The 19,541-nt window shown below is 42.8% G+C and overlaps 2 protein-coding genes across 5 annotated transcripts in view; one reads left to right on the forward strand and one right to left on the reverse strand.

Annotated features, from left to right (window-relative positions):
• Nucleotides 1-13,781, reverse strand: part of LOC124013090 (serine/threonine-protein kinase 3-like) — a 38,160-nt gene extending 24,379 nt beyond the window's left edge. For all 4 annotated transcript variants that reach the window (XR_006834812.1, XR_006834811.1, XM_046327246.1 and 1 more), the window contains exons 1-7: nt 13,611-13,781; nt 12,664-12,744; nt 12,238-12,366; nt 11,251-11,365; nt 10,942-11,106; nt 7,331-7,498; nt 3,491-3,628 (exon numbers count right to left, since the gene is read on the reverse strand). Coding sequence is in view for 2 of the 4 variants with exons in the window: in XM_046327246.1 (XP_046183202.1) it covers nt 3,491-3,628; nt 7,331-7,498; nt 10,942-11,106; nt 11,251-11,365; nt 12,238-12,366; nt 12,664-12,744; nt 13,611-13,633 (819 nt within the window). In the remaining 2 variants the exon portion in view is untranslated. The remainder of the gene's footprint in view (nt 1-3,490; nt 3,629-7,330; nt 7,499-10,941; nt 11,107-11,250; nt 11,366-12,237; nt 12,367-12,663; nt 12,745-13,610) is intronic.
• A 1,892-nt stretch (nt 13,782-15,673) lies between these two features.
• LOC124012833 (DNA-directed RNA polymerases I, II, and III subunit RPABC4) lies at nt 15,674-17,903 on the forward strand. The gene is made up of 4 exons (XM_046326826.1): nt 15,674-15,772; nt 16,278-16,346; nt 16,622-16,714; nt 17,677-17,903. The coding sequence occupies exons 2-4, from the start codon at nt 16,286-16,288 to the stop codon at nt 17,697-17,699; spliced, it is 177 nt and encodes a 58-aa protein (XP_046182782.1). The 5' UTR covers nt 15,674-15,772; nt 16,278-16,285; the 3' UTR covers nt 17,700-17,903.
• Nucleotides 17,904-19,541: the final 1,638 nt, after the last annotated feature.

The raw sequence follows: 19,541 nt of genomic DNA on the forward strand, positions 1-19,541 counted from the left end.
AATCAATTTGATAGCGTAATACCAATTACAGAGAATCTTTGAGAAAAACGAAGTCTTCAATTTAATGATAGTAAAGACACGACACTCCCTTTGAAGAGACCTTGGTGGCATGTCTTGTGGGGTACACATGGGTGTCTGAGCTGTGTGCTAGTAGTTTAAATAGACCTCTGGTGGCATGTCTTGTGGGGTACGCATGGGTGTCTGAGCTGTGTGCTAGTAGTTTAGACAGACAGCTCGGTACATTCAACATGTCAATACCTCTCATAAATACAAGTAGTGATGAAGTCAATATCTCCTCCACTTTGAGCAAGGAGAGATTGACATGCATATTATTAATATTAGCTCTCTGTGTACATCCAAGGGCCAGCCGTGCTGCCCTGTTCTGAGCCAATTGCAATTTTCCTAAGTCCCTCTTTGTGGCACCTGACCACACAACTGAACAGTAGTCCAGGTGCTACAAAACTAGGGCCTGTAGGACTTGTCTTGTTGATAATGTTGTTAAGAAGGTAGAGTAGCGCTTTATTATGAACAGACTTCTCCCCATCTACACACTGTATACAGATGATTCTATTGTATTTGTATATGTGTAACTCTGTGTTGTTGTTTTTGTTGCACTGCTTTGCTTTATCTTGACCAGGTCGCAGTGGTAAATGAGAACTTGTTCTCAACTGGCCTATTAACTAAAAGGTGAAATAAAAAATTTAAAATCTTAGCTACTGTTGTATCAATATGTTTTGACCATGACAGGTTACAACCCAGGGTTACTACAAGCAGTTTAGTCATCTCAACATGCCACATTATTCATTACAAGATGGATGTGAGGTTTAGGGTTTAGTGAATGATTTGTCCCAAATCTTTTTACGCTGCTGCTACTCCCTCTTTATCATATATGCATAGTCACTTTAACCATATCTACATGTACATACTACCTCAATCAGCCTGACTAACAGGTGTCTGTATGAGGCCTCACTACTTCTATAGCCTCTCTACTGTATATACTGTCTTTTTACTGTTGTTTTATTTCTTTACTTACCTATTGTTCACCTAACACCTTTTTTGCACTATTGGTTAGAGCCTGTAAGTAAGCATTTCACCTGTTGTATTCATCGCACGTGACAAATAAACTTTGATTTTGATTTGAAATACATTGCTTTTAGTGTTAAAAATATTTAGGACTAACTTATTCCTTGCCACCCATTCTGAAACTAACTGCAGCTCTTTGTTAAGTGTTGCAGTCATTTCAGTATGTAGTAGCTGATGTGTATTGTGTTGAGTCACCCACATACATAGACACACTGGCTTTACTCAAAACCAGTGGCATGTCATTAGTAAAGATTGAACAAAGTAAAGGGCCTAAACAGCTGCCCTGGGGAATTCCTGATTCTACCTGGATAATGTTGAAGAGGCTTCCATTAAAGAACACCCTCTGTGTTCTGTTAGACAGGTAACTCTTTATCCACATTATAGCAGGGGGTGTAAAGCCATAACACCTTCTGTGTTCTGTTAAACAGGTAACTCTTTATCCACAATATAGCAGGGGGTGTAAACCCATAACACCCTCTGTGTTCTGTTAAACAGGTAACTTTTTATCATCAATTTGTCTCAGCCAATCATCAGTCATTTGTGTAAAGCTTGTTGAACACCCTCTGTGTTCAATTTGTTTACTGTGAAATAGAATTGATCTGGTAACTCTTTATCCACATTAAAGCAGGGGGTGTAAAGCCATAACACATATGTTATTCCAGCAGCAGACTATGATCAATCATGTCAAAAGCTGCACTGAAGTCTAACAAGACAGCCCCCACAAACTTTTTATCATCAATTTGTCTCAGCCAATCATCAGTCATTTGTGTAAGTGCTTGTTGAATGTCCTTCCATAAGGGTGTTGAAAGTCTGTTGTCAATTTGTTTACTTGTATCTGGTCAAACACCAGTAGTTGTACTGTATCTCTCACCTGTAGTTGCGTGGCTGTATCTCTCACCTGTAGTTTTGCGTGGCTTCTCAGTAGTAGTTACGTGGCTGTAGTAGTAGTTGTGTGGCTGTATCTCTCACCTGTAGTAGTGTGTGGCTGTATCTTTAGTAGTTGAAGGGTCTGTACTATTCTCTCACCTGGTAGAGGAACCTGACTTTGATTCCTCCAGGCCTGAGGACACAGTTCTAGTAGGCTTAAATTGAAGATGCTGTATCTCAAATAGGAGTGGCAATCACCTTGTAGTTGCGTATTACCCTCAGTAATTTTCGATCTAAGTTCTCAGACCGCGGTGGTTTGTCGTTGTTGATCAACAATATCTCACCTGTAGTAGTTGCGTGTGTATCTCTCACCTGTAGTAGTTGTGTTTTTCACCTGTAGTAGTTGCGTGTCCATACTGACCATAGTAGTTGCGTGTGTATTCAAAAATACAATTCTGTAGTTCTGTTTCACCTGTAGTAGTTGCGTGTGTATCTCTCACCTGTAGTAGTTGCGTGTGTATCTCTCACCTGTAGTAGTTGTGTGGTCACCTGTAGTAGTTGCGTGTGTATCTCTTGTAGTATACGTGTGTATCTCTCTAGTAGTTGCGTGTGTATCTCTCACCTGTAGTAGTTGTGTGGCTGTATCTCTCACCTGTAGTAGTTGTGTAGTTGCTGTATCTCTCACCTAGTAGTTTTGTGTGTGTATCTCTCAGTATCTCTCACCTGTAGTAGGCTGTATCTCTCACCTGTAGTAGTTGTGTGGCTGTATCTCTCACCTGTAGTAGTTGTGTGGCTGTATCTCTCACCTGTAGTAGTTGTGTGGCTGTATCTCTCACCTGTAGTAGTTGTGTGGCTGTATCTCTCACCTGTAGTAGTTGTGTGGCTGTATCTCTCACCTGTAGTAGTTGTGTGGCTGTATCTCTCACCTGTAGTAGTAGTAGTGTGCTGTATCTCTCACCTGTAGTAGTTGTAGTAGTTGTGCTGTATCTCTCACCTGTAGTAGTTGTGTGGCTGTATCTCTCACCTGTAGTAGTTGTGTGGCTGTATCTCTCACCTGTAGTAGTTGTGTGGCTGTATCTCTCACCTGTAGTAGTTGTGTGGCTGTATCTCTCACCTGTAGTAGTTGTGTGGCTGTATCTCTCACCTGTAGTAGTTGTATGGCTGTATCTCTCACCTGTAGTAGTTGTGTGTGTATCTCTCACCTGTAGTAGTTGGCTGTATCTCTCACCTGTAGTAGTTGTGTGGCTGTATCTCTCACCTGTAGTAGTTGTGTGGCTGTATCTCTCACCTGTAGTAGTTGTGTGTGTATCTCTCACCTGTAGTAGTTGCGTGTGTATCTCTCACCTGTAGTAGTTGCGTGTGTATCTCTCACCTGTAGTAGTTGCGTGTGTATCTCTCACCTGTAGTAGTTGCGTGTGTATCTCTCACCTGTAGTAGTTGCGTGTGTATCTCTCACCTGTAGTAGTTGCGTGTGTATCTCTCACCTGTAGTAGTTGCGTGTGTATCTCTCACCTGTAGTAGTTGTGTGTGTATCTCTCACCTGTAGTAGTTGCGTGGCTGTAGCTCTCTGTTCTGGGTTCTTCACCAGACATTTCTTTACAAAGTGTGTGAAGTCGTCTGTCCACAGCTCAGGCTTCCTGAATGTAGGTGGAGGGTTGGTTGGGATCATGAAAATAGCCTGACAGTAATACAGAGGAAGGAGAGACAGAAAACACCTAGTTAAGCAGGTAGTATAGAAGCCTCAATGTAAACCCTAATGAATGTCTATAGACCGCTTGGTACAGAACCTCTCTGTAACCCTAATGAATGTCTATAGACCGCTTGGTACAGAACCTCTCTGTAACCCTAATGAATGTCTATAGACCGCTTGGTACAGAACCTCTCTGTAACCCTAATGAATGTCTATAGACTGCTTGGTTCGGCACCTGCAAGTCTATAGACCCGACCGCAAGGCGCTACAAAGTGTGTTGAGTAAAGCCCAGTACATCACTGGGGCCGAGAGCTCTCTGCCATCCAGGACCTTTATATCAGGCGGTGTCAGAGGAAGGTCCTAAAAATGTGTCAGACTCCAGCCACCCAAGTCATAGACTGTTCTGTGTGCTACCGCACGGCAAACGATACCGCTGCACTAAGTGTGGAACCAACAGGACCCTGAACAGCTTCAAGCCATAAGACTGCTAAACAAGACCGCTAAATAGCTAATCAAATGCCTAGCGGGACTACCTGCATTGACCTAACGCTCTTGCATGGACTCACACACAGTACCAGTCAAAAGTTTGGACAGACCTACTCATTTAAGAGTTTTTCTTTTTACTATTTTCGACATTGTAGAATATCAATGAAGACATCACAACTATGAAACACATATGGAATCATGAAGTAACAAAAAAAAGTGTTAAACAAATCAAAATATACTTTATATTCTTCAAAGTTGCCACCCTTCACCTAGATGACAGCTTTGCACACTGTTGGCATTCTCACAACCAGCTTAACCTGGAATTCTTTTACATCAGTCTTGAAGGAATTCCCACATATGCTGAGCATTTGTTGTCTGCTTTTCCTTCACTCTGCGGTCCAACTCATCCTAAATCATCTCAACTGGGTTGAGGTCGGGTGATTGTAGAGGCCAGGACATCTGATGCAGCACTCCATCACTTTCCTTCTTGGTCAAATAGCCCTTACACAGCCTGGAGGTGTGTTTTGAGTCATTGTCCTGTTGAAAAACAAATGAGTCTCACTAAGCCCAGATGGGATGGCGTGTTGCTGCAGAATGTTGTGGTAGCCATGCTGGCTATGTCCCTTGAATTCGAAATAAATCATTGACAGTGTCACCAGCAAAGCACCCCCACACCATCTCCTCCATGCTTCACGGTGGGAAACACACATGCGGAGATCATCTGTTCAGCCACACCTCGTCTCACAAAGACACGGGGTTGGAACCAAAAATTTCAAGTTTGGACTCATCAGACCAAAGGACAGATTTCCACTGGTCTAATGTCCATTGCTCATGTTTCTTGGCCCAAGCAAATCTCTTATTATTAGTGTCCTTTAGTAGTGGTTTCTGATTCACAGTCTCCTCTGAACAGTTGATGTTGAGATGTGTCTGTTACTTGACCTCTGTGAAGTATTTATTTGGGCTGCTATTTCTGAGGCTGGTAACTCTAATGAACTTATCCTCTGCAGCAGAGGTAACTATGGGTCCTCCTTTCCTGTGGCGGTCCTCATGAGCGCCAGTGTAATCATTGCGCTTGATGGTTTTTGCGACTGCACTTGAAGAAACTTTCAGAGTCCTTGAAATGTTCTGTATTGACTGACCTTCATGTCTTAAGGTAATGATGGACTGACCTTCATGTCTTAAGGTAATGATGGACTGACCTTCATGTCTTAAGGTAATGATGGACTGACCTTCATGTCTTAAAGTAATGATGGACTGACCTTCATGTCTTAAAGTAATGATGGACTGACCTTCATGTCTTAAAGTAATGATGGACTGACCTTCATGTCTTAAGGTAATGATGGACTGACCTTCATGTCTTAAGGTAATGATGGACTGACCTTCATGTCTTAAGGTAATGATGGACTGACCTTCATGTCTTCAGTAATGATGGACTTTGCTTATTTGAGCTGTTTTTGCTATAATATGGACTTGGTCTTTTACCAAATAGGGTTGTTCTGTATACCACCCCTAACTTGTCACAACTCAACTGATTGGCTCAAACACATTAAGGAAAGAAATTCCACAAATGAAGTTAAGGCACACCTGTTAATTGAAATGCATTCCAGGTGACTACCTCATGAAACTGGTTCAGAGAATGCCAAGAGTGTGTAAAGCTGTCATCAAGGCAAAGCTTGGCTACTTGGAAGAATCTCAAATATATTTTGATTTGTTTAACACTTTTTTTGGTAACTACATGATTCCATATGTGTTATTTCATAGTTTTGATGTCTTCACTATTATTCTACAATGTAGAAAATAGTACAAATAAAGAAACATTTGACCAGTCAGAAGTTGACACCTTCTCATTCAAGGGTTTTTCTTTATTGTTACTATTTTCTATATTGTAGAATAATAGTGAAGACATAAAAACTATGAAATTACACACATGGAATCATGTAGTTACCAAAAAAGGGTTATAAAATATATTTGGAAGAATGTTTATTTGTGATTCTGAGACATCCAGGTGTTTGTGAAGTATCCCAGATGTCTTATTTTTCAGGTATAGTCAGCAGCTAGGTGAATTATAATCAACAATGAGACTAACCTCACTGAACTGTCCTGCCCAAACTCAGACTCACCCTCATGGGATGTATATCAGCGTAGGGAGGTTTGCCCTCAGCCATCTCTATAGAGGTGATGCCCAGGGTTAGAGGTTAGACTCACCCTCATGGGATGTATATCAGCGTAGGGAGGTTTGCCCTCAGCCATCTCTATAGAGGTGATGCCCAGGGTTAGAGGTTAGACTCACTCACCCTCATGGGATGTATATCAGCGTAGGGAGGTTTGCCCTCAGCCATCTCTATAGAGGTGATGCCCAGGGTTAGAGGTTAGACTCACCCTCATGGGATGTATATCAGCGTAGGGAGGTTTGCCCTCAGCCATCTCTATAGAGGTGATGCCCAGGGTTAGACTCACCCTCATGGGATGTATATCAGCGTAGGGAGGTTTGCCCTCAGCCATCTCTATAGAGGTGATGCCCAGGGTTAGAGGTTAGACTCACCCTCATGGGATGTATATCAGCGTAGGGAGGTTTGCCCTCAGCCATCTCTATAGAGGTGATGCCCAAACTCAGACTCACCCTCATGGGATGTATATCAGCGTAGGGAGGTTTGCCCTCAGCCATCTCTATAGAGGTGATGCCCAGGGTTAGAGGTCAGACTCACCCTCATGGGATGTATATTAGCGTAGGGAGGTTTGCCCTCAGCCATCTCTATAGAGGTGATGCCCAGGGTTAGAGGTTAGACTCACCCTCATGGGATGTATATCAGCGTAGGGAGGTTTGCCCTCAGCCATCTCTATAGAGGTGATGCCCAGGGTTAGAGGTTAGACTCACCCTCATGGGATGTATATCAGCGTAGGGAGGTTTGCCCTCAGCCATCTCTATAGAGGTGATGCCCAGGGTTAGAGGTTAGACTCACCCTCATGGGATGTATATCAGCGTAGGGAGGTTTGCCCTCAGCCATCTCTATAGAGGTGATGCCCAGGGTTAGAGGTTAGGTGACTCACCCTCATGGGATGTATATCAGCGTAGGGAGGTTTGCCCTCAGCCATCTCTATAGAGGTGATGCCCAGGGTTAGACTCACCCTCATGGGATGTATATCAGCGTAGGGAGGTTTGCCCTCAGCCATCTCTATAGAGGTGATGCCCAGGGTTAGACTCACCCTCATGGGATGTATATCAGCGTAGGGAGGTTTGCCCTCAGCCATCTCTATAGAGGTGATGCCCAGGGACCAGATGTCTGCCACACAGTTATATCCGATCTCCTGGATGACCTCTGGAGCCATCCAGAACGGAGTCCCGATCACTGTGTTCCGCTTTGCCATCGTGTCCTAGACAGGGACAGAATAATAGGAGCATTAGTCTCATCTATATATAAACTTCTGTGATACACTGCTACAATCACTACAAGGAAAATAAGAACGCCTGATCAAACTGACACCAGATTACATCGTTAGACAGAATTCACTTCAGGGAGACAGAGAGAGTTGAAGACAGACATGCAGACACAGACAGACAGACAGACACAGGCAGACAGACAGGCAGACAGACACAGGCAGACAGACACAGACAGACACAGGCAGGTAGACACAGACAGGTAGACAGACAGGCAGACACAGACAGGTAGACAGACAGGCAGACACAGGCAGACAGACACACAGACACAGACAGGCAGACACACAGACACAGACAGGCAGACAGACACAGGCAGACATGCAGACACAGACAGGCAGACATGCAGACACAGACAGGCAGACAGACACAGGCAGACATGCAAACACAGGCAGACAGACAGACAGACAGACAGACAGACAGACAGACAGACAGACAGACAGACAGACAGACAGACAGACAGGCAGGCAGGCAGGCAGACAGACAGGCAGACAGACAGGCAGACAGACAGGCAGACACAGACAGGCAGGCAGACACAGGCAGGCAGGCAGACTCAGACAGGCAGGCAGACTCAGACAGGCAGGCAGACTCAGACAGGCAGGCAGACTCAGACAGGCAGGCAGACTCAGACAGGCAGGCAGACTCAGACAGGCAGGCAGACTCAGACAGGTAGACTCAGACAGGTAGACTCAGACAGGCAGACACAGACAGGTAGACACAGACAGGCAGACTCAGACAGGCAGACTCAGACAGGCAGACTCAGACAGGCAGACTCAGACAGGCAGACTCAGACAGGCAGACTCAGACAGGTAGACACAGACAGGCAGACTCAGACAGGCAGACTGTCTGGATGTCTTGCTCCCAGGCAGACTAAATAACTTTTTTGCCCGCTTTGAGGACAATACAGTGCCACTGACACGGCCTGCAACGGAAACATGCAGTCTCTCCTTCACTGCAGCCGAGGTGAGTAAGACATTTAAACGTGTTAACCCTCGCAAGGCTGCAGGCCCAGACGGCATCCCCAGCCGCGCCCTCCAAGCATGCGCAGACCAGCTGGCCGGTGTGTTTACGGACATATTCAATCAATCCCTATACCAGTCTGCTGTTCCCACATGCTTCAAGAGGGCCACCATTGTTCCTGTTCCCAAGAAAGCTAAGGTAACTGAGCTAAACGACTACCGCCCCATAGCACTCACTTCCGTCATCATGAAGTGCTTTGAGAGACTAGTCAAGGACCATATCACCTCCACCCTACCTGACACCCTAGACCCACTCCAATTTGCTTACCGCCCAAATAGGTCCACAGACGATGCAATCTCAACCACACTGCACACTGCCCTAACCCACCTGGACAAGAGGAATACCTATGTGAGAATGCTGTTCATCGACTACAGCTCGACATTCAACACCATAGTACCCTCCAAGCTCGTCATCAAGCTCGAGACCCTGGGTCTCGACCCCGCCCTGTGCAACTGGGTACTGGACTTCCTGACGGGCCGCCCCCAGGTGGTGAGGGTAGGCAACAACATCTCCTCCCCGCTGATCCTCAACACGGGGGCCCCACAAGGGTGCGTTCTGAGCCCTCTCCTGTACTCCCTGTTCACCCACGACTGCGTGGCCACGCACGCCTCCAACTCAATCATCAAGTTTGCGGACGACACAACAGTGGTAGGCTTGATTATCAACAACGACGAGACGGCCTACAGGGAGGAGGTGAGGGCCCTTGGAGTGTGGTGTCAGGAAAATAACCTCACACTCAACGTCAACAAAACTAAGGAGATGATTGTGGACTTCAGGAAACAGCAGAGGGAACACCCCCCTATCCACATCGATGGAACAGTAGTGGAGAGGGTAGCTAGTTTTAAGTTCCTCGGCATACACATCACAGACAAACTGAATTGGTCCACTCACACTGACAGCGTCGTGAAGAAGGCGCAGCAGCGCCTATTCAACCTCAGGAGGCTGAAGAAATTCGGCTTGTCACCAAAAGCACTCACAAACTTCTACAGATGCACAATCGAGAGCATCCTGGCGGGCTGTATCACCGCCTGGTACGGCAACTGCTCCGCCCTCAACCGTAAGGCTCTCCAGAGGGTAGTGAGGACTGCACAACGCATCACCGGGGGCAAACTACCTGCCCTCCAGGACACCTACACCACCCGTTGTTACAGGAAGGCCATAAAGATCATCAAGGACATCAACCACCCGAACCACTGCCTGTTCACCCCGCTATCATCCAGAAGGCGAGGTCAGTACAGGTGCATCAAAGCTGGGACCGAGAGACTGAAAAACAGCTTCTATCTCAAGGCCATCAGACTGTTAAATAGCCACCACTAACATTGAGTGGCTGCTGCCAACACACTGTCATTGACACTGACCCAACTCCAGCCATTTTAATAATGGAAATTGATGGGAAATGATGTAAATATATCACTAGCCACTTTAAACAATGCTACCTTATATAATGTTACTTACCCTACATTATTCATCTCATATGCATATGTATATACTGTACTCTACAACATCGACTGCATCCTTATGTAACACATGTATCACTAGCCACTTTAACTATGCCACTTTGTTTACTTTGTCTACACACTCATCTCATATGTATATACTGTACTCGATACCATCTACTGTATGCTGCTCTGTACCATCACTCATTCATATATCCTTATGTACATGTTCCTTATCCCTTTACACTGTGTATAAGACAGTAGTTTTGGAATTGTTAGTTAGATTACTTGTTGGTTATCACTGCATTGTCGGAACTAGAAGCACAAGCATTTCGCTACACTCGCATTAACATCTGCTAACCATGTGTATGTGACAAATAAAATTTGATTTGATTTGATTTGACTCAGACAGGCAGACTCAGACAGGTAGACACAGACAGGCAGACTCAGACAGGTAGACACAGACAGGTAGACACAGACAGGTAGACACAGACAGGTAGACACAGACAGGTAGACACAGACAGGCAGACTCAGACAGGCAGACTCAGACAGGCAGACTCAGACAGGCAGACTCAGACAGGTAGACTCAGACAGGTAGACACAGACAGGTAGACACAGACAGGTAGACACAGACAGGCAGACTCAGACAGGCAGACTCAGACAGGCAGACTCAGACAGGCAGACTCAGACAGGCAGACTCAGACAGGCAGACTCAGACAGGCAGACTCAGACAGGTAGACACAGACAGGTAGACTCAGACAGGCAGACTCAGACAGGTAGACACAGACAGGTAGACACAGACAGGTAGACACAGACAGGTAGACTCAGACAGGTAGACACAGACAGGTAGACACAGACAGGTAGACACAGACAGGTAGACACAGACAGGTAGACACAGACAGGTAGACACAGACAGGTAGACAGACCGTGAGTTGTCCCGCTACTCCAAAGTCAGCCAGTTTGGCATGGCCCTCTGTGTTGAGGAGAATGTTGCCTGCCTTGATGTCTCTGTGGATCTTCCTCATGAAATGCAGATACTCCAGACCTTTCAATGTGGACTTGAGGATGGTGGCTATCTCATCCTCTGTGAGCTTTACAAGAGGAGATGGTATAAATGATTCATTCTGATAATTCAGTAGTCTATGAATACACATTAACATGAGAAATGACTGGTAAAAGGCTACCGAAATACAAAAGATCATCTTCATTCTCACACTTTTAGTCAATATACTGACCGTCTTATTGCGTAGTCTGATGATGTCTGAAACAGACCCGGCTCCACAGTACTCCATCACTATCCACAGGTCTGTGTTCTTAAAGTAGCTGCCATAGTACTTCACCACATAGGGACTGGACAGGAGGAGAGACAGTGAACAAACAATTATCGATGAAAGGTGAGCAAACAGAGTGTGGGGTACTGGTTATATTAACAGAGTGTGGGGTACTGGTTATAGTAACAGAGTGTGGGGTACTGGTTATAGTAACAGAGTGTGGGGTACTGGTTATAGTAACAGAGTGTGGGGTACTGGTTATAGTAACAGAGTGTGGGGTACTGGTTATAGTAACAGAGTGTGGGGTAGTGTCTGTGGTACTGGTTATAGTAACAGAGTGTGGGGTACTGGTTATAGTAATAGAGTGTGGGGTACTGGTTATAGTAACAGAGTGTGTGGTACTGGTTATAGTAACAGAGTGTGTGGTACTGGTTATAGTAACAGAGTGTGTGGTACTGGTTATAGTAACAGAGTGTGGGGTACTGGTTATAGTAACAGAGTGTACTGGGGTACTGGTTGGTTATAGTAACAGAGTACTGGTTATAGTAACAGAGTGTGGGGTACTGGTTATAGTAACAGAGTGTGGGGTACTGGTTATAGTAACAGAGTGTGGGGTACTGGTTATAGTAACAGAGTGTGGGGTACTGGTTATAGTAACAGAGTGTGGGGTACTGGTTATAGTAACAGAGTGTGGGGTACTGGTTATAGTAACAGAGTGTGGGGTACTGGTTATAGTAACAGAGTGTGGGGTACTGGTTATAGTAACAGAGTGAGGTACTGGTTATAGTAACAGAGTGTGGGGTACTGGTTATAGTAACAGAGTGTGGGGTACTGGTTATGTGATTGTGGGTGGAGGAGACTGTTCTCTTCTCACTAGCCTCTGGAGCCATGCTAGCTCTGCCTGATGAACGTCTGGGCCAGAGACTCTTTCCTCTCTTACATACAGAATACCTGTCACACTGCTGCATGATGGATATCTCCTTGATGATCTCCTGGAGGTCTGACTCAACAGGCACCTGTTTGATAGCCACCACCTGGCCTGACTCCTTATGGATGGCTTTAAACACACTGCCATAGGACCTGGAGGAGATGAATCAAGACAGTGGAAATTATGCAGAAAGTACCAAAGACCAGGGCCCAGATTCACAAAACACATGTAAAAACGTAAGCATCTTAAGAAAAAATAAGAAGTTCATGAGATAGTTTGTAAGGGTAATACCTCAACAATATCTACATTAGTGGTTCCATCAGCTGTTGCATAAATAATCTAGTCATTATTACAATGTCAATTTACATGAACATCTCTTTATTTTCATTATAAGTGTTATTCAAGTTATAATGCTGTAAGAAAATATATGAATGAATGAATATTCTCACCCTTCACCTAGTTTTTCCAGAAGATCAAAGACCTCCTCCGGTTGTTTTGTGAGACTGTCTTCACTCAGTTTCTTCAGCTTGCTGTGGAGGAAGTTTGAGCATGAACAATAGAAATATAATGGATAGAACAGGCGTCCCTATTCAAGTCAATGATGGCAGACCCCACACTATAACCAGTACTGGGGCGGCAGCGTAGCCTAGTGGTTAGAGCGTTGGACTAGTAACCGGAATGTTGCGAGTTCAAACCCCCGAGCTGACAAGGTACAAATCTGTCGTTCTGCCCCTGAACAGGCAGTTAACCCACTGTTCCCAGGCCGTCATTGAAAATAAGAATGTGTTCTTAACTGACTTGCCTAGTAAAATAAAAAAATTAAAAACCACACAGTGTACCCATGCCTGGAAGTAAAAGCAGGAAGTCAATCTGCTTTGTGATTTGTTGATTAAACAAAAAAATACATTCCATGAGCTGCATCATATGAATTAGCATTCCACATTACCATAACAAATCCAGCATCAGTTTTAAGAGATGTTTAATTAGCATGGAAATGATGGCATCACAACACCAGGCAGCCATTAGAGTGACCCATTATTTTCTCGTTAAGAGGGTTCAATATCTTTCTATTCATTTCAATTTCACAGTATGAACAACATGACTGGCATTGTGGAACTGGGTCTACATGGATTTTAATGTAATTTATGTCAAAGTAGTTAGCTAGCTTTTCAGGCATAAATGTAAACATGACAAAAACATATAATACATTTTCAGACCGTTTCTGTCTAACTAGAAAACTAGCCCACCGGTAGCTACATTAAGGTAAAGCATAAAATGTCTAGTTAGATAACTACAAGTCAAACTTTGACTCATAATGGTGAAGCTAACACTCTAGCTTATAAAACATGACAAATATTGTTAGTAAACTATCTAAATGTGTCTAACTCCCACACACCTTTTGGGCGCTGTCGGCTCCATGCTTTACAACTTCAAATAGTAGTCACCCTTGTTTAAAACGCTAAAATACAACAAATTCAAACTAATATTTGTGATATTTTCTGTTTCTGTCGTTGTTTTTAGGCAAGAGGTCCGGTCAGCTGTCGTGTAAAAGGTTTATTCTTCTTTAACTTTTATCGGGGGAATCGCAACCGACTGATGCGCATACAACGCCACCTACTGTACCGGAGTGTGAGGCCACACCACACCTACCACCTCCGATACTTCACCCTGCTTTCACTTCAATTTCTCCTCCTGTCATCAGCTCACTCTGCTTACACTTTCTACCATTCTTCTTTAAACAAACCATCTCTCTTTTTTAACCAATTCAAGCGTACCCTCATCCTCCCACTCTCTTAGACCTCCTCCGTCTCTCTTTTTCCCTCCATTCTATTCAAGTATACGTTTTCCTCCATTCCACCTAGCAGATTCCAATGCTTGTGCTTCTAGTTCCGACAATGCAGTGATCCTAATCTAACTGATAATACTGCACTTCTCCTGACAGTATATATATTGTTCTTGCATAGTTAAAGTGGCTTCATGTGTTCAAGGAACAGTATATACATATGTATATGAGATGAATAATGTAGGGTAAGTAACATTTAACATTGTTTAAAGTGGCTGCCACAATCTCCATTATTAAAATGGCTGGAGTTGGGTCTCCACAGTACAACGCTTTTCCATTTTTAAAAGCACCTGCACTCTTCCAACCACATCCACTCTTCCACACGGTTGAGGGCGGAGCAGTTGCCGTACCAGGCGGTGATACAGCCCGCCAGGATGCTCTCGATTGTCCTTATGATAATACTGCACTTCTCCTGACATATATATTGTTCTTGCCTTCTCAAGGAATACAACGCTTTTCCATTTTTAAAAAGCGCACTCTTCCAACCACATCCACTCTTCCACACATCCCCCAGTTGAGTTTGCCTTCCTATAGAAGTACAGAATTCCCTCCATGAACCTTTCTTTGCATTCTAGAAAACACTCTCTTTCTCTGAAAGACTATCATGCTATCAAATGTCAAATTATTCTTTAAAGTTTTAAAAGCCTTATCACATGCTTCAGTCCACCAAGGAACTATATTTCGTCTTATTTGAAAAGCCTTTAAGGCATCGTCAAAGATTTTTTTTTATAACTAACTCATTTTATAACTAACTCATTGTGTGGCAGTATCAAAGATAATCTAGACAAACCACAGCCTGTTATTTGCAATGGGAACAACTGAGTCATAGTGGGCAGAACACGCAAGGATGGTGCAGAGCCATGCACGAGTTCGCCTATTGGTGTGTTCTAGCATATATTTTCATTTTTCCGTTAGGAAACGCCTGCTCTGTGAAGTATTCATGTGCAATAACTCAATTTTATTTTTATTTAACCTTTATTTAACTAGGCAAGTCAGTTAATAACAAATTCTTATTTACAATGATGGACTACCAAAAGACAAAAGGCCTCCTGCGTTTGTCTTAAACTTTGGACAATACTTAGTCCACTCTGTTTGTAACATATTTTAGTTTTGGGAACAGAAAACTGTATTGAGAGCAAATGTTTCAACGATGACAACATTTGTAGAATTCCATCTCATCCCATCTTCCCACACTGCCCGCCACTGGGCTTCTTCTCATCACCATATTTGGAGGTGAGTGGAAACGCCAAACGGATGCTTGACATTTCTACATCCGGTAAAATATCTATCTCATTGTTCTATCTGTGGCGATATCGTCTTCGGATTTGCAGTGTGTAATGGCGCTTACATGAACTGAACAGCGCCCTCTGCTGTTCTGGAGCTGTGAACCTAAAATCTTCCAAGTCCCGTCGAGAAAAAAAACGAATTATGGCTTGTGACAAACACAGAAAGACTCCTATGTAAATATTGTTATATTTCATTTGACATCAAACTGCTAGAAAATATATTGAATAAAGCGTCATTTTAAATAAGAATGTGTTCTTTAACTGACTTGCCTAGTTAAATAAAAAAATAAAATCCTGCTAAGCATTGATGGACCAATTACAATGGAGGATTAGGTAACCAATCACGAATCACGTTGTTGCGACGTCCAGTACGACTGCGCACGCTGGCATGAGAGAAACAAAAAACACATTTATCAACTTTCTAAACCGGTAGGCTACCTAAATGACTAATTATTTCAAGTTGAATTGGTTTTAAACACACGATATATGCTTTGATATTTCTCAGTTATTATTTTGAAGTTAGCCTGCTAACGCTAGCCAGGAAAACATTCATAGCAGGGTAACTAGCTAAGGCTAAACCACAGATACAAGGGGTTAGTTATCATAATATTTGGCTAAATAGCTGTGAGATAATTATGCCTTTGGCTCACTTTGCAAACCTGTTATATGTTAGCTAGTCATTACAATCTCATTTATAATCCATGCTGGTTCGGCTATTTCAGAAATGTGTCATGCCTACACACACACAGGTAGTACAGGAGTGGCCTGAGGGCATACACTTATTGTGTTGTGAAATGTATTGTATTTTTTTTTAAATTGCATAACTGCCTTAATTTTGCTGGACACCAGGAAGGCAACAGCTAATGGGGATTCATAATACATACAAATATACTACCAAACGGTACTGACAATGTTTAATCTGATTTTTCTCCAGATTCAAGCATGGACGCTCAAAAAGATGTGCAACCCCCCAAGCAACAGCCTATGATCTACATATGTGGGGGTAATGTCTGTTGTTCTGAAACTAATATTCTATTATACTGTACATGGGGTGCTATTTTTCTAAAAATCCATATTATTATATATTATTTGTACTGTAACTAAGACTATTAGTAACTTTTCATAACATGCCCCCTCAGTTGTCTACCCTTGTTTTGTTCACCCATATCTATACACGTATCTACGTGGTTGATGTACTACTGCAGCTCATGCCTTATAGAATGCTTACCAGTATGTCTGCTGTAGTAGTGGCTGAAATGTTGTTTTCTCTCCAAACAGAATGCCACACTGAAAATGAAATTAAGGCTCGTGATCCAATCAGATGCAGAGAGTGTGGATACAGAATCATGTACAAGAAGAGAACCAAGAGATGTATCCTTTTAAATAGTGTTTCTGCTGCACTTATTTTCCTGTTCGCTGCTATTTGCCACAGAAAAATCATTGCCGCCAAGCAAAAAAATATATATATTTAATGTGAAAATATATTTCTGCTGAGGCACACTTTGAAGATGCTAGAACAGTAGACATTTTACTTTTCCTGTGCAAATGAAATGAGTGATTAATAGAAAAATCTAACAAGCCCATAGTAGAATAGTTGGTCTATTTACCTAGTTGGCTTGTTGTGTGTTCTATGCGAAAGGAATATTCTGTTATGGCTCAAGTTATGAGTGCCATAGGGCATTGTGTCAAGAAGCAGTGCGGCTTGGTTGGGTTGTGTTTCAGAGGACACACGGCTCTCCCGAGTCCGTACAGGAGTTGCAGCGATGAGAGAAGATTTTCACTACCAATTGGATACCACGAAAAAGGGGTACAATTTTTTTTTTTTTACATATTTGTTTATTTTATGAGTGCCTTAGGGAATATGGATTCTGACAAGCAGTCAATGAACAACAATTCTTGCAGTCGCAAAAACAAATATTCCCAAAATGTTAAAAAGATTCTAACAAATAATTTTACCAATGTGTTATTGGGCTCATTTCTGGAGGTGGAAATTCTATTTTAGATGGTGTTTGCATAATTTTATTGTCATTCATTTTGGAGTAGAATGACCTTTTAAAAGGTCACCTGAATGGAGCTTCGGTCCTTCTACATAAGAATTCTAGGAGGGACCCAATCATTACTGTACATTATAGAAAATTGCCCTGTGATAGACTAACATCCTGTCCAGGGGGTGTAATTGTACATCAAGCTGACTCACGCTACAAAAACAGGAGATAGGCTCCTGCTCATATTAGCCGTTATGGCTCGCACAAGCCAAGACTCGTGCAAGGCTACTTACTATATGAAATAATATTTTCCATTCTTGTTGCTATTCCTCGACTCCCAGACTCCAGTGGTTGTGTTTGACGCGCGGTGAAGTGGACGACTACAACTTTGACTCATTTTTGTTCTGTTAGTTTTTAGTGTGTCACAGTGTTGCACCAAGTCACCAACACTTCATTCTTTCTAGGAAATCCCACAGGCTTGGGAAGCAGTGCCAGTATGGGTGCCCAGTTGGTTGATTATGTTCCTGCAACTGTAATCAATGATAGATATGGTTTATAAAATACATCCTGATTGATTGAACTTGTGGTTTTTGCACATCAAGAAATGAAACTGAACAATATTGTTATTATTTGAAAATACAAAGAATGCAAATGTGTTAATTAGAAACAACAGAATCTATATAAATCAGATTTAAACAACAGTTGGCCTTAGTTGCTTCAGGGTTGTTGAGTCTATCAGCAGACAAAAAATAGATATCACCCAAAAATAAATATTGGACACTGTTAAAACATTTACATGGAGAAAAGCACCAGGAATGGACAGCTTTCTCATAGAATTAACATTTTTACACAAATGACAACACACAGCACTCAATTTTTTACTTAGGCAAGTCCGTTAAGAACAAATTCTTATTTTTAATGACAGCCTAGTGGGTTAACTGCCTTGTTCAGGGGCAGAATGACAGATTTGTACCTTGTCAGCTTGGGATTTCAACCTTTCAGTTACTAGTCCAACGCTCTAACCACTAGGCTACGCTGCCGCCCCATTCAGTACTTCCTACTTCCATGTATGAAACAGTTATTTCAGTTCTGTTAAAATCTGGAGAGTCCCCTGCTCATTATAGATCCATAAGTTTAATAAATTGAGACAAAATAATAACAAAGCTCATAAGCAATAGAATGGCAAAAGTCTTACCAGATTTGATACATATCAACCAAACAGGGTTTATTAAAAATGTACGCAAACAAATACAAGAACATGTTTCAGTTTAATACAATATGCTAAAAAAACAAGATCTAGATTTATCAATAATGGCTGTTGATGCTGAAAAGGCTTTCGGCCGTCTTGGCCTTTTCTATTCAAAACTTTGGAAGCTTTTAACTTTCCAGCTGAAATAATACATTTAATAAAAACATTTCTTTAAATGCGCTAAAGCAAAAATATACACAAATAATACATTATCTGATAAAATTGCTTTAGAAAGGGGACCAAGACAGGGATGCTGTCCTCTCATGATTGGAAATTGAACCGCTTCCAGAAAGAATTAGATAGGACACAAACATATCAGTATTGATAAACATGAATATAAACTAAACATATTTGCAGATGATCCCCCTCATATACCTGACCAATATTGAAAACTCGACCCCCTTGCTAAAAATATTTTCAGAATGTTCTAAAATCTCAGGATATGAAATTAACGTGGATAAAAAGAAAGCATAACTCATGATCTACAGCAATCCTCTAAGTTAGGGCTGTCAAACTTATTCCATTATTCCTAGTGTCTGCTGGTTTTTGGTTGTCCCTTTCAATTAAGATCTAGACAACCAGGTGAGGGGAGTTCCTTACTGAGACCTCGACAACCAGGTGAGGGGAGTTCCTTACTGAGATCTAGACAACCAGGTGAGGAGAGTTCCTTACTGAGATCTAGACAACCAGGTGAGGAGAGTTCCTTACTGAGATCTAGACAACCAGGTGAGGGGAGTTCCTTACTGAGATCTAGACAACCAGGTGAGGGGAGTTCCTTACTGAGACCTAGACAACCAGGTGAGGAGAGTTCCTTACTGAGATCTCGACAACCAGGTGAGGGGAGTTCCTTACTGAGATCTAGACAACCAGGTGAGGGGAGACTGAGATCTAGACAACCAGGTGAGGGGAGTTCCTTACTGAGACCTAGACAACCAGGTGAGGGGAGTTCCTTACTGAGATCTAG

This window comes from Oncorhynchus gorbuscha, linkage group LG24, assembly GCF_021184085.1.
Source record: "Oncorhynchus gorbuscha isolate QuinsamMale2020 ecotype Even-year linkage group LG24, OgorEven_v1.0, whole genome shotgun sequence".
NCBI lineage: Eukaryota > Metazoa > Chordata > Actinopteri > Salmoniformes > Salmonidae > Oncorhynchus > Oncorhynchus gorbuscha.

Excerpts from the sequence above, each read along its gene's own strand:
- LOC124012833 (XM_046326826.1), top strand. The coding sequence starts at position 16,286 with ATGGACGCTCAAAAAGATGTGCAACCCCCCAAGCAACAGCCTATGATC. Across the intron at positions 16,347-16,621 it reads TATGATCTACATATGTGGGG|AATGCCACACTGAAAATGAA; the intron begins GTAATGTCTGTT and ends CTCTCCAAACAG. Across the intron at positions 16,715-17,676 it reads CAAGAAGAGAACCAAGAGAT|TGGTTGTGTTTGACGCGCGG; the intron begins GTATCCTTTTAA and ends CCCAGACTCCAG.